Genomic DNA, 13,995 nt, shown 5'->3' with positions numbered 1-13,995 from the left:
TTGTAATATGTGGAGCATTTATTTAAACATTTTTAAAATATCTATTGCACCGGAATCTAGCATTCTGTTTTGTTTAGATTTTGGCGTTGTAAGACTAAAAGAAATATTTGATTTGAACACTCCCGTAAAAAAAATACAAAATGACCTTCTTGTAATTTGAACTTCATCATCCCCAACCTTGTTAACCTGAGGAACAAGCCCAGACGGATGTTCTGTTCTCGTCTCGTTGATCAGTTCACTGGCTTCTGTTCTCGGTGAACTGAGGAATGTTCTGACTGGGACTCCTAACGATCAGTGATCTTTGAGCCAGTTTGTCATCACTTATCCACGCGACACCGTGGTGCACCAGGCTGGTGAGAGTGGAGGCGATCACCAGACGATCCGTGCATCAGCGGGACAACGTTTCAGTCCCGCTCTGTATTTGCTGCTGTAAACCCAGAGACCTTTTCATCTCTGCAAGGGAGAACTCGTTACAGAGCCGTCTTCTTGTAATTCCTGCAGAATTTCCGTCTGTCCTCGATGCTTTTCTCGGAGCGATGTCGTCGTTGCTGTTGTCCAGAAGCCCTGACCTCACACCAAACGCCGAGCAAGCCGTGCAGTGACGGGAGCGTCTTTCTGCCACGTCTCAGGAGGAATGGTGGTGGATTTTCATCAGAGGAGATGGACTTCAGCTGTAAACTGTTTGAAACTCTGAAGCTTGTTGGACTGCTGAGGCTTTTGCTCATCAGCTGCTGCAGTTTGAAAAGACTAAAGCTGAAATGAACTGCAAACAGGAAGTGACCCGAGAAAGTTACAGGCTCTTCAATCTAACCAAGCTGAGATGTGAGCAGCTTGTTTAGATTGAAACCAGAAAACAACGGCATGTCTGAGATCTACTTTTTGATATGATTTAATTAAAAATAATGAATGCGTTGTAACCTCTGAACCGAGTTCATTCTAAACCAGTTCCACCATAAAAGAAACTGAAACGGTTGCGGTGCAGCTTTAAGGCCCCTGCTGTGCGAGACGTTCAGGTTACACTGAGCATTAACTATTTATAGCAGCACTGAGCTGCTGCAAGAGAACAACTCATTCTCTGCACAGATAGCAGTTTACGTTCAGCTTCAACTTTTTTCCCCTCATATTTAGAAGTTTATTTTGTAGAATACAGTCTGTCTCATTAATCAGAGGCCATTTAGCAAACAGAAATTATGTTTGTAATCCTAAATGACCTAAAACAGAAACATTTAGCCCAACTTATTGCCAGATGGCAAGAAATAAAAAAAGGTTATGTGTTTTTTTATACAGAGAAGGTGAATATCTGGTTAAGTGATACACCACCGTTTGCAACAGATTTATGTTTTTTTTTTTTTTAAATATCTTTTTTTTTTACAAAAGCTATTTTAACTGCAACTATATCCATTGTGCAGAAAAAAATGGCTGCACAAATTCCCAAGCTTACAGCAAAGCACCTTATTTATCCCCTGGAAGATTTCTGTTTAGACCAGCAGAAACATGCAAAGATGCAAATCTGTCTTGGTCTCTTGCTCTGGTTGCTCATCCATCTCTGCTTTAATCATCTTTTCTGCTTGTTTATTTCTTGTAAAGATATAATCACTCAAAACTTAGCTACAGCTCCTCAGATTTGGTTATTTGAGGCAGAACAATATTCTGCTGACAGAAAGCAAAACCTGGGATTCATATTAGAACACTTTGAAATGGACCGAGATGTTGACTGCTGGTCAAGTCATTGAGTTTATTGCCATTTCTATTTAAAAAATAAAAAAGTTCTAAATCTTTCTGCTTGGGAAGATGCATCAACACCTGAAACAAATACTTAATTATTCACCTCACTTTAGCTTGATAACATTAGAAAAGTCCTCTAAACTTCAGTGTCCAGCTGTGGAGGTAAAAACTGCCTTGCACAGGACAGGGAACCATCAGCAGGCCCTGATCAAAGGGACCAGTCAGGGACCCACTGATGCAACCTGATTCCTGTCCATGAAGAGTTCTCCAAATCAATACAATAATCTTAAATTTCATACCAAAGTAAACAGCGTAGCTTCGTCAAGATCGGAGTAACGTGTGGAAACTTGGGGAATTTTGTCACAAGCCAGGCAGCAGCAGCATTCTGAACAACTTGCAACCACTCTATGGAGGTTTTGCTAAGATTTGTGTGTTGTGATGATAAAAAAATTAAACAATTATTTCCAATTCCAGACTTGTGACAATAGAGACATGACAGTTTAATAAATTCCTCTGTTTAGAGCGGCTGTGTACCTGGAGACATTCTGCACATTACACCTCCAGCTCAATGAGCTGCTTCTGTCCATTTAGGCAAACAAACCCAAAACGTGTGTGTGTGTGTGTGTGTGTGCGTGCGTTTGTTTGTAATACCTTGTGGGGACGATTTTCCTGACATATACTACGTTGTGGGGACCAATTGCTCCTCGTGGGGACCGGAGCCTGGTCCCCACGAGGGGAAACCCTGTTTTTGGGTCAGGGGTCAGAGTTAGGGCTAAGGTATGAATTGAGTTTTGGTTAGGGTTAGGTATGTGATGGTTAGGGTTAGGAAAAGGGTAAAGGTAAGGTTTAGGCTGTAGAAATGAATGGAAGTCAATGGAAAGTCCCCACAAAGATAGCAACACAAACATCCGTGTGTGTGCGTGTGTGTGTGTGTGTGTGTGTGTGTGTGTGCGTGTGTGTGTGTGTGTGTGTGTGTGTGATCTCTGTGCCACCAGCGTTCCTGATGGGACCACCCACCCGTCCACCAGCCTGTCCTCTGTTTAAAGCCACATCCTGTTCATTCAGATGCATTTCAATGGTTTAACTTACAACAAGCAAACGATTCCCGCTGACAGATGAAGATGTCCCATCTGATTTGCAATTAAACAAGCATGTAGAATCTCTGTCAGCCCCTGCTTACACACTCCCACTTCCCCTCCCTCCCCCTCTGTAAATGCCACAGGTCTCCCACCCCTCAGTCCAGATTTAGACCCCAGTCTCTCCCAGGCACTCGGACCCAGCTGTCCGGAGGACAGGAGGTCCTCACCAAACTCTTTGCTCCATTCTTCCTGTTCCTTCTCCTGGCTGCCTTCACCTTCTCTTTACACTTTTGTCTTCATTACTTCATGGTCTAACACGGTCGCCAGGCATCTCTGGCCTCTCTGTGCAGCCTGCTGTGTGCGATCTGATGCTCCTTCACCGATCACATTGTCTCCACAGAGGCAGACCCCCCGGTCTTCCTGGCCATGGATTCCTTTGCAGAGGTGAGTCTCCTTGGTGATTTGTTGGGGAATGTTGGCATCCATGTTTGGACACGGCTCTGTAACTGAGAAGCTGTAAAGGAAAACACGCCGGCTACTATTACAGGTCCAGTCCCAAATGTTCCTTCCTCACCTTCTATCTGCATGGTGAGTAAAGTTTGTCAACTCAAGTGCAACATGTGGAGATAAACACACTCAGGCCAAACTGTAGGAACCAGTTGACCAGTTGATGACCAGCAACAGACATGAAAAGGTTTTAATGTTGGCCCTAAAGTGGACAGTCACTCAGGATGTGATGTACTGCAAAGGACATTCTTCCCTTTGGAACTTCTCTCATCTTATCACGTTACGACCACATGTAATGTGGGATGATATGAAACAGAAAAACACAGACTAATGCACGGCTGCTAATTCAAAACTATTAGAATTCTTTACAAATGGTTGAGGTCTTCCTGGAAGGCGACTCCTCCCTTCGCTCTCAGGTCTTTTGCAGCCTCTGACAGGTTTTAGTTCTGACTTTAGATCCATTCATCTTCCCATCAACATGGATCGCCTTCACCGGCCTTCCTGAGGTAAAACATCCCACCACATGATGCTGCCATTGCCATGTTTCAGTATGAGGGTGAGGTATTCAGTGACTGGTATTTATTTATTCATTTATTTATTTTTTAAATCGGCATTTTCTTTTTAGCTTTACATCATGTCAATGTTATTCCCTCACCGAAAACTTACCTAGAGTGTTGCTTTGATTCGCTCATACATGTTTGAGAAATCCTTCAATCTCCATGGCAACCATTCGGCTGTGCAAAACACCTGGGTGGACCTAGCTCCGCCTCAGAGCTGCAGATTCCAAGCTACCAAGCTTACGCTTCACAGAACAGCCCTCCCCCTTCACTCCTCTTCTCAGATCCTTCAGACTAGCCAGCAGCAATTAGCAAGCAACTTGTGGAACTGCTGAGTTTATTGCAGGAGCTACTTCTCGTCGTTGGGATGACTTCTGAAGACATGCCACACTTTTCAGATTATTATGTTATTTTATATATTTTGAAAACAGTGTGTTTTTTTCTTTCTACAGCAGGATTAGTTTTTTATCGCTTGTTGTATCAATAAAAAAACATTTATTGGTATGCATGCTTCACTATGATGTGAGTAATGATAGCTTCGTCTACATGCAGTCATGTTTGTTTCTGTCACATAACAGACGCCATGTTGTTCTGCCATTTCTATAATGCCGTTCTTACCGGAACTCAATACACATCTATCATCTATCAAATAAAGCATGGCAGTTACTTATTTTATTTAACCATTCACTGAACGACTGTGATAAAAGTCGAAGAATTCAAGATTTCCTTGACATTTTGGGTAATTTTACTCCCCTGGATGTCTCAGCTCATTTCCCAGGCTGCGTTACAGAGAACATTGAGATTCCAGTAATTCAGCATTTCAGTTACTTATGAAGTAAAAACCTTGAGCTAAAAATGTCTTCTTATCTAAGTACATCCTGGTTTATAATTGTGACAAAGTGTTGATTCATGAGTCGTATAACAAGAAAATCAAGTTAATCACAGCAACTATCACCAGTTCCAAGGAGAGTGGCAGGAACATAGAGATCTCTGATCTCCTATTTTTTAAAGGTTGCAGTGAGTTTTTCTTGGTGAACAGAAACTGTGACTCCTAAGGTCAAACAAAGAGAAACAAAACAAGTAGAGTAGTTTTCCTCCATGTAAGTGTGCCTTCCTAGAGGCCTAATGTAAATGCTACATGTTCCCTCTTCCAGGTCCCCTTGTTTGAGATGGATGAGTATGAGGAAGAAGAAGTTCTCTCGGTGAGGAGCAGAGGTATCTAATCCTTTAAAAAAACAAAAAAAACAGAAGATGCTGATTTGACTTTTAAATTTGCTTGATCTCTCTTAACAGAGCAACTTTTAGGACTCAAATGATGTTTTAAGTCGTGTATAAAAATATATAACTCATATAAGATTGAAAATATTTGCTATCCATTACAAAGTAAATTTATGTGTTGCAATGTTCTAAAATATCCACAAAATGAAAAGAACAAGATTAGCTAATTGTGTCTTGCTGACAAACAGACATCACTGAGGCTAAGTGTAGCGCTCATGAGTCAGTGTGCAGTTTCTGTGTCTCCTAATCAAATGTCTGGACAGTCCATCTCCCAGTCAAGGGGGTGACCAGTGGACTGCCCAGCCCCTCTCTTCACAAGTGTCCTGGACAGAATGCTGCAGCTCTGATGATACAATTACAAAAATCAATCATCGACCTTTGACCCAAGGCAGCCTGGGCCAAAGCACACTCACGAATCACCATGTGCTTGAAGACGGTGATTGTTCTGGACAATCTGTGCCTTACACGGCGGTCCAACATCCGATGGAAGAGGTCGTTCCTTTCCAGTCACATCTCTGCTGCATTATGACTGTTTATGGGCATCATTTCTATCTACAACTGCTCCACTCTCAGCAGCACTTCTGTAGCCAAACTGTTTGTAGCAAAGAGTTAATGTTGCACTGACAGAACATTCCTGCACTCTGAGGAATTTCTGTAAAACACGGGCGATGGGAATCATTACAACCACCCTGCAGCTTGACACGCACCTACATTCTATAAACCCCACATGAGAATTTACTGCCCTCTCAAGGGCTCTCAGTTTTGTTACAAGCTCACGTTGTGTTTTTTTTTTGTTTGTTTTTTTTTTCACAGGTGTCTGTACATATGCCACGTACCCCATGGCGCCCCCTGCAGGAGCAGATCCTGACACCTACATTTACATGAATTTCATGAAGAGTCACAGTTGCTACGATGCCATGCCCAGGAGCTCCAAACTGGTCATCTTTGACACAACGCTGCAGGTGCAAACAGCACAAATTGCTTTCATATGGGTTTGGATTTTATTAATCGAGTTTTTGTCTCACTCAGGTGAAGAAGGCTTTCTTTGCTCTGGTGGCGAACGGAGTGCGGGCGGCGCCGCTGTGGGACAGCAAGCTGCAGTGTTTTGTAGGTGGGAACAGGAACATCTCAGTATTTATTCATGATTCCTGAACTGGTTCAGTCTAAGTGTCCACTCTGTGTGAAGAAGTTGCCGGAACCATTTGCTGCTCCATGGTTCCACAATCCTGTGTCAACCTTTTACCCGCCTTGAGGTGACATTTAATAAGTGGAGTGACTTTAACCCACCGCACCGTTCCGCTCTCTTGGGGCCTATCAGTTGTGTTTGGCCAACTAAAATGACTCCAAGACGTCTGCGATTCATCCAACAGACCCCAAAACACTTACCGAAGCGTCAGGAGTCTCACTTGCCTCAATGAAGGTCAGAGTTCATGATTCAGCAATAAGAAAGGGACTGGGCCAGACCAGAGAGCCTCTAACCTAACCCACCTCAGAAAAGTCTTTGACATTTCGGTGTTTGACCCACAAACTAACCATGGAAGGGAAACATTACTGATGCACGCTGTGATTTTTTTTCCTCATCATGTAAATGTCCAAATTTTTGCAACGTGTAATTTCATGTCTGGTAACTATAGAAATCCTGTTTGTCTGTGCAGGTATGCTAACCATTACGGACTTTATTAACATCCTTCATCGTTACTACAAGTCTCCCTTGGTGAGCTTCAGAATTAAACTCCCACTGAGTGATTTGTAGTCTGACTGAAGTTTCTCTGTGGCAGGACTAATGGATGCATGTTCTGTCTGCAGGTTCAGATCTACGAACTGGAAGAACACAAAATAGAGACATGGAGAGGTCTGGACAGAATACCCTGCTAGTTTATAACTTCTACTCAACATCTGGATCCATTTATGGATCTTCTGTGAAACATCTAGATGTCTCTTATTGACCAGACTCACATAACCTTTTCTGGCTAGCTTTGATTCTTTTTTAACTGTGTGCTATTGGCTGGAATGAGGGTGAGGGTGTAGTCGCAGGTAAATGATCTGAGGATTTATTGAGTTATTATAAGAACTTTGCTCAGAATAATTACTGATTAATGTTCTATGATGATGATGAAATCTGGCCATCCCAGTCTGTTCTGCTACCATCCCATAATTAATGCAATGTGTGCTTATAAGTGAGATCACTGCATTGATTATATTGTATTGTCTTTATGAAGCTAAAGAAAATAAGTGAACTTGATTGAAAAGAACAATCTCACAAAACTTTTGTTTAAAAATTGCTTCTCTTTGTGTGTGTTTTTTTTTTTTTTTTTGGTACAGAAATATATCTCCAGTATTCAGTCAACAGACTCATCAGCATCAAACCTGCATCCAGGTAAAGGCACACTTGTTCTTTTAATTTCCTGCCTTAGTTTATTTTTTTTTTATTTCTACAATGCACAACTATTTAAATTCTATTTTCCCAGATTTTACAAAGAAATGAATGTAAAAGAAAAACACGTCTTAAAACTTCACTTCACTGTGATAATATTGTCTTTCATAAATGAATGTTTCACATGAAATAGTTTCATTAGTCTACAGATTTACAGCTGTTTCTCATTCAGCTGAGAACAAACCGAAAAGTCTGGTTAACGGGATCCTGGAGGGGACGTAACATTACTGACATCTAGTGGACACAATTAAAATAGCAACCATATGAAATACGGCTCATTCATTTCCAATAACATTTCAGTAACTCACTTTTATAAAATGTAGCACATTATATCCTTCAATTACACAACGACTGATGTTTCTGTTACTTATGATGATTTGCCTAAATAAATTATTTTTGTCTCTTCAGTTTGTTTGATGCCATCTACTCCCTGCTAAAGAATAAGATCCACCGGCTCCCAGTTATTGACCCAGCTTCTGGGAATGTCCTCCACATCCTGACTCACAAGCGGATCCTCAAATTCCTTCACATCTTTGTAAGGAAGGACTCATGTTTGTAATTCCAGATTGCACTCTGTGCTCTAGAAATGCCCGTGCTTCGTCAAATTAATGAGTCTACTCTTCTAGGGATCCATGATTCCTAAACCCAGGTTTCTTCAAAAGCAGATCAACGAGGTGCCGATTGGTACCTTTAAGGAGATTGCAACAATCCAGGAATCTGCCTCTGTCTATGAAGCTCTGGCTATTTTTGTGGAAAGAAGAGTGTCAGCCCTGCCTGTGGTTAATGAACAAGGTATACCAAAACAATGTTAACATTTGGGCTTAACGGCACAACACAATCCTGGTGAATCCACACCAGTGCTACTTCACATTTGAGGGTTTTCCAGCATTAACCAGCATGCCACAACCTCTCAATTCAGCTTAAGTTGGTAAACTTTTACAGGTGGACTTGTTCATGTTCTTAGGATCATTGTCCAAGTGAGCTTGAGCTCATGCACTGTGCTGCAGACAATCTGCAATCCATAGTTTCATTAATAACAGTAAGTGATGTACACTTGCTGCACAACAGCATCAAGATTCCCAGATCATGATGCCTTGTTTGACTGACTTTACTATAAGACTTAATCGCATTATCTTCCTCTGATGTTAATATTTGTTTAATGATTTCAAATATTTCAGTTGGTAAAATTTCAAATACTTTTTCATCTGTGTTTTTTCTACCCCCGGTTTCAGGTAAAGTTGTGGCACTGTACTCCAGATTTGATGTCATTGTAAGTGAATTTAAAAAGTCAGCCTCCTTTTTCTTTAAGTATTCAACAGGAAACTAAGCTTTGTGACTTTATTTTTCTCCCCTCAAGAACCTCGCTGCCCAAAAAAACTACAACAATTTAAACATGACAATGAAAGAGGCCCTCGCCTCACGATCCTGCTGGGTTGAAGGAGTCCTTAAATGTTATCCACACGAAACACTGGAGACCATCATCGACCGCATAGCTAAAGCTGAGGTAATTCCCAAATCTGCCGCAGCAGAACTTAGGTGTTACTGAAGGTAACTTAAACGAGTCACACATTCTGATTTCACTAGCAAGATGACATCAAACTGATAAAAAACAGTCTTCCCTCAAGTTGTAAATATGCAAAAGAAATCTGGTTTATGCGAAGCAGACAGATGCGCCGCCTGTCTGAATAGGTGGCGCATCTATTCAGACAGTTGTAGAGCTCACTCACATAACCACTCACTCCTCTTAAAATAGAGAAGCGAGTGGCTCCTCTATTTTAAGAGCCAAGTCCCTAACCCTAACACCCCCAACACCCCAGTAAAACTTTGAGGTCCCAGCCAAAGAGAGAGGAAAGAACAGCAAGACGGTGTGTGATATCAGGTAGTCAATGTTAGACAGGTTTGGTGGGCTTAATATAGTCTGTGTGAACTGGCATATTAAGAAACTATATTGTTATCTGTAGTGAGAGTTGAAAGCAAGTGGTTGTTCATCAGAAAGCCAGGAGGGGGAGTATGGGGGTTGTGGGATTTGGAGGTTTTGGATTTTAATTGGGAGTCACCAAAGTGGACAGAGTTAGAAATGGGTGTATTAAAATGACAGCTGAAGTGGACTGGTTTTACAGACAAAGGTGAGGGACGAGCCTGGATATTCCATACAAAGGATGTTGTCTGTATAACTGCCAGGGAAAAGGAAAAAAGGACGACCCTGGGAGAAGGATTACAGATGTAGTGGCTGCAGAGAGTTGATGTGACAAAGGAAGGTGCTGGGGTTGAGTAAAGTAGTAGCAAGATAATCTGCTGTCTTGAAAAGGGCGGCTGAAAAAAGGTGTCATGAATCCAGACTATGCAGAAAGCCAGCTTGCACACTTAACTTGTGACTGAAAAGATTATAACCAAATGGTTTCATATTTTCCTTTCAGGTTCATCGACTAGTTTTGGTCGACAGAGAAGATGTGGTGAGAGGGATTGTCTCTCTGTCTGATATTCTGCAAGCCCTGGTTCTCACTCCTGCAGGTATTGATGCTCTGTACTCCTAACAACAACCCTTCCATCATCCTCCAGGCCTTACTATGCCTATTTACCTTCCTGCCTTCCAATTTCAAAAGCCTCCTGCTCCTTCTGACACAACTGATCTTTGTTTGAACACAACAAGGGACTTCCTTTTTCTTTATCAATCCCTGGCTTATCCCATGGAATCTCTTCTTAGCCTTCTTCTTGTTTTCCTTCCAACCAACAAAACTCTTTCCTAAATTATTTTTACTCCACCTCATTGGGAGGACCTTATCTTGGAGCCATGTCAACATGTATGTGCCTGCATCCTTCACTTCCTTCACGTTAGACGGATGGAATCATCCATCTAACGTCTTCCATTCTTCTACGTTTGCCCATTTTTCAACATCTACCCAAACAGCCCAGACATTTTTGTTGCATTTGTACAAAATGTCTCACCAAGCAGTCTCTCCAGTCTCACATGAACCGTTGACACCCTTACCTTCAAAGTCCATCTCTCCTTTTTCGAGCCAGTGTCATCACTTCCTTCTCCCAAAGTTCCAGCCAGCATTTCCCAGGTAAGATTCCCATCTAAGCTGTCAGTGGCTGGTTGTCTGAGCTTGAATCTGAAGCTTAGCACTGCCTGTTGATGTCCCCCAAATCAATAATAACAAGAAAACAGTTTTTTATCACATGTAGGTTTGCATACCTTCCTCTTGTTCTAAGCAAAGAGGTTTTAATCCATTGTCGTGCCTCACCTCCACATCTTATCAGGCAAGTCTAGGGACACTTCTTCATTTCCATGACATCAGTAATGGACATAGTAACAAAGTATCCCCAGTGATGTACGAAGTTTTAAAATTATTAATAGGAGACGCTTCGGCAATGGTCATGTAGTCATAGCAGGGCTGGATTTTGCCATGCATGTAGCCTGTGGTCTGGTGAATGCATTGACTGAGTTTAGATTGTGAAGAAGTAACCCTGCCTTCTTAAATTAGTAGTTGACACTTTGGCAGGTGTTAAAACCACGACAAATTTACCAAATCATTAAAAGCAACACATTGCATATCTAATTTTAACAGAAAAATCAAGCAACATTGCAAAAAAAAAAAAAAAAAAAAAAAACTATGTGGGAATAAAATACACAAGCAACAGTAATGACAAAACAATGAAGTAGGGTAACTTATCATTTGCAGTTAATCAAATGCATCAATTAGCTAATCCCAAGTCAGCATAAGTCATGTTATAAAAGCAAAGGTTGTTTTTTTTCTTCAGTTTGCTGACCAGCTCCTGGTTCTCACACACAACAGCAAGAAGGAAATGGATCACTGGTCTTTGACAAGTAGTTGTTGCTGCCCACCAATCAAATCAAGGTAAGACTTTATTTGAAGGGGTGTGCATAAGACTGACATGACTTTTCAGGAATATGAAGGAGTCCTTGTTAATGTTCATGACTATTGTCACAAAGTGTCATTTGGTAAAATAATATTTTAACTTGACACTTTTAATGCAACTTTTAGTGTAACAGTGTCATGTCAGTTTTAGGCACAGCCGTTCAAATCAAGTGTTACTGAAATGAATTTCCAAACTTTTTCCAAACAGTGATAAACATCTAAGAAAACTGACACACTTCTAAGGAGTGAACAATATTGACAGAAAGTTTGGCTACTGAAAACCATATCAGACTCCACAAGACTCAGTCAGTCCGTTATTGTTCTGCTCATGACAGAATAATAAAAGAGGCTGAAAACGGCTTTGTTTGCCATAATTTAGATTTGCAAAAGTTGCATAAGCAGGAATGACAGGCCAACTGGAAGAATGTTATTAGGACACATAGGACTAAAGTATGAATTCTGCCCATAACCTAGCACTACATATCAACTCTATCAAGAGTTTAGATCTACTTTGCCACGTGATTAGTGGGCCTTACTAAGATACTAACTGTGTTTTTATTGACCTTATAATTGTGCAAAGTGGAATTACAAAAATAACCGCAGTTTAAAAAAAAAAAAAAAACTCATGTTTTTTGATAAAAAGTTTTGCCGCTAGCATGAGGTGGTTCTTTGGCTGTATCAAAATTAGTGTATATTTCAAAACTGCAATGGAAACACTTTTTTTTCCCATCACAAGTCATGTTCAGAACTGGATGTTACTACCAGTGGAAAACACGAAGAAGATGACAGGAAGTGGTAGGAGAATAATGGTGTGATGTGTTTTTTTAATGACTTATTGCATTTACAAATTTAGTCACGTGGGATTTTAATTGGATATTTTATTTAATGAAAACACCGCAATAGTGAAATTCTGTCTAGGGAAAAACAGTTGAGATCTTTTCACAACTGATTCTGCATTTTGTGTCATGTGTTGTTTGTAAAAGTTTCTTGGTGTTTGGACCTGCTTTTATCTTTATTTTTAAGCTTACAAAGCATTGCAAGTAAAAAGGCTGACGCTTCCTTTTGCACAGCTGTATGAAATCAATGTCCAATTCTGAAGAAGACCCTGCTGATGTAACAGACAATGTACATTTCATTTGTGCAATAGCTTTACTTTATTTTTCAAACTTTGAGGAGAACAAGCTCAATTACTAATACTAGGGTTTGGTAGATCTACAGTGGCCACTCAGCACTCATTAATATTCTTCAATTGTTCATTATTTATTTAAATAGTGACAGGATAATGCTATGTGTCAACAATACTAGCAGTGATTTTCACTGGGACTCTGTAGAGTAAAAGGGAGACTGCAGAAATCAGAGTGAGGTCAAACCTTCAGCGCTGACGCTAACAGAGCTTCAGGTGGGATCCAAGTTCTTCTCTGATGACATCAACCGGCTGCACGTTTAAAACCAAGAGGAAAATGTTCCTTTGATCTGATAACTCAGAAACTGAACACCACACTTTTATTTTATTTTTTCGTATCTGAAAACAACATAACTTTGTAGACAACAAAGTCTGAAGGGTCTGATTCAGCTACAGTGCACAATATCTCCAACTTCTGTCATGACAAACATTAGTTTAACTTCAATGGACATTAGTCTGAATTCAAAGTGAGTTACCTTAAGATTTCTAGATTTTATGCTACTCATTTGTTTTCTCACTGCAACTTTCAGATATTTACAAGTGGCCAACCTTTCAAGTCTGAAGAAAACAAGATGGCAGCGGACGATGTAAAACGGGACGATAACAAAGTAGAGCTGAACAGCAGCCAACGGGAGGGATGTGTAAAGTGAGGACAGACAAGTTGGACTTTGACACCACGTTGAAGGTTGTCCCTTTCTCAGATAAAACCTCCTGATGGCGAACAGAAGAAACGCGGGAAAAGTGAAACTGAAGACACGAAAACACATTAAACTGCCTTTGAATTGAGACACATTAATGGTGGGTGCGACATTGTGACAGAAAACAATTATTTCTTATTCAAAGATTGAATGTTGGAACTGTGATGATGCTTATACTGAGATGTACTTACAGTCTTATCACTGTGAAAAATAAATGTATAACCGTGTTTTGGTTTCTAAGTACCACATCATTTATGATATATGTCTTTCAGCTAAACTAAAGGTTTCAGGAAGTGGAATTAAATTAAGCAAATATTGGAATAATGTTGAGGAAAATTAGTTTGACGGACCAATTGATTCTTCATGTGTGTTCATAGTTCATTTTCCATTGTTTATGAGTGAAAACAGAAACACTGCTGGTTTGAAAATATTTGTCACTGATTCGACACATCATTCATGCTCACATATTCTGCAAATTAAAACATGATTCCTAAGAACCACAAAGTCAATTACTGCTTTCAACGTATTAGAAATTATTTAGGTACCTATAATTAACCACAGCTCAACGGCAACAGCTACATATGTATACATTTATTTATACATGTTATTGTTATTCTAATTCTACCAGGGGAATCCAAGTCAATGGGAGAAAG

At 40.5% G+C, this 13,995-nt stretch overlaps 1 protein-coding gene across 6 annotated transcripts; it reads left to right on the top strand.

Moving 5' to 3' along the window:
* Positions 1-5,648: 5,648 nt before the first annotated feature.
* prkag3b (protein kinase, AMP-activated, gamma 3b non-catalytic subunit) lies at positions 5,649-13,569 on the top strand. Of its 6 annotated transcripts, none has more exons than XM_088012473.1 (12): positions 5,649-6,108; positions 6,176-6,257; positions 6,802-6,860; positions 6,953-6,998; positions 7,469-7,523; positions 7,989-8,115; positions 8,207-8,372; positions 8,813-8,850; positions 8,938-9,084; positions 9,998-10,091; positions 10,489-10,645; positions 10,767-12,180. In XM_088012473.1, the coding sequence occupies exons 1-12, from the start codon at positions 5,986-5,988 to the stop codon at positions 10,849-10,851; spliced, it is 1,179 nt and encodes a 392-aa protein (XP_087868599.1). In that variant the 5' UTR covers positions 5,649-5,985; the 3' UTR covers positions 10,852-12,180. The 6 variants fall into 6 exon arrangements, with proteins under 6 accessions (XP_087868599.1, XP_087868607.1, XP_014864343.2 ...); XM_088012481.1 differs by having other exon boundaries at positions 5,650-6,108; positions 10,534-10,645; XM_015008857.2 differs by having other exon boundaries at positions 5,650-6,108; positions 10,531-10,645.
* The last annotated feature ends 426 nt before the right edge of the window (positions 13,570-13,995 follow it).

Source organism: Poecilia mexicana, unplaced genomic scaffold (genome assembly GCF_051168715.1).
Source record: "Poecilia mexicana isolate PSO_F unplaced genomic scaffold, ASM5116871v1 scaffold_2, whole genome shotgun sequence".
Taxonomy (NCBI): Eukaryota; Metazoa; Chordata; class Actinopteri; order Cyprinodontiformes; family Poeciliidae; genus Poecilia; species Poecilia mexicana.
The sequence above is the reverse complement of the archived record's forward strand: the minus strand, read 5'-3'. Positions and strand labels throughout refer to the sequence as shown.

Bases quoted from the DNA above. Each gene is read 5' to 3' on its own strand.
- prkag3b (XM_088012473.1), top strand. From the start codon at position 5,986: ATGGCGCCCCCTGCAGGAGCAGATCCTGACACCTACATTTACATGAAT. The intron at 6,861-6,952 runs GTGAGCTTCAGA...TTCTGTCTGCAG, and splicing joins GTTACTACAAGTCTCCCTTG to GTTCAGATCTACGAACTGGA. The intron at 9,085-9,997 runs GTAATTCCCAAA...TTTTCCTTTCAG, and splicing joins ACCGCATAGCTAAAGCTGAG to GTTCATCGACTAGTTTTGGT.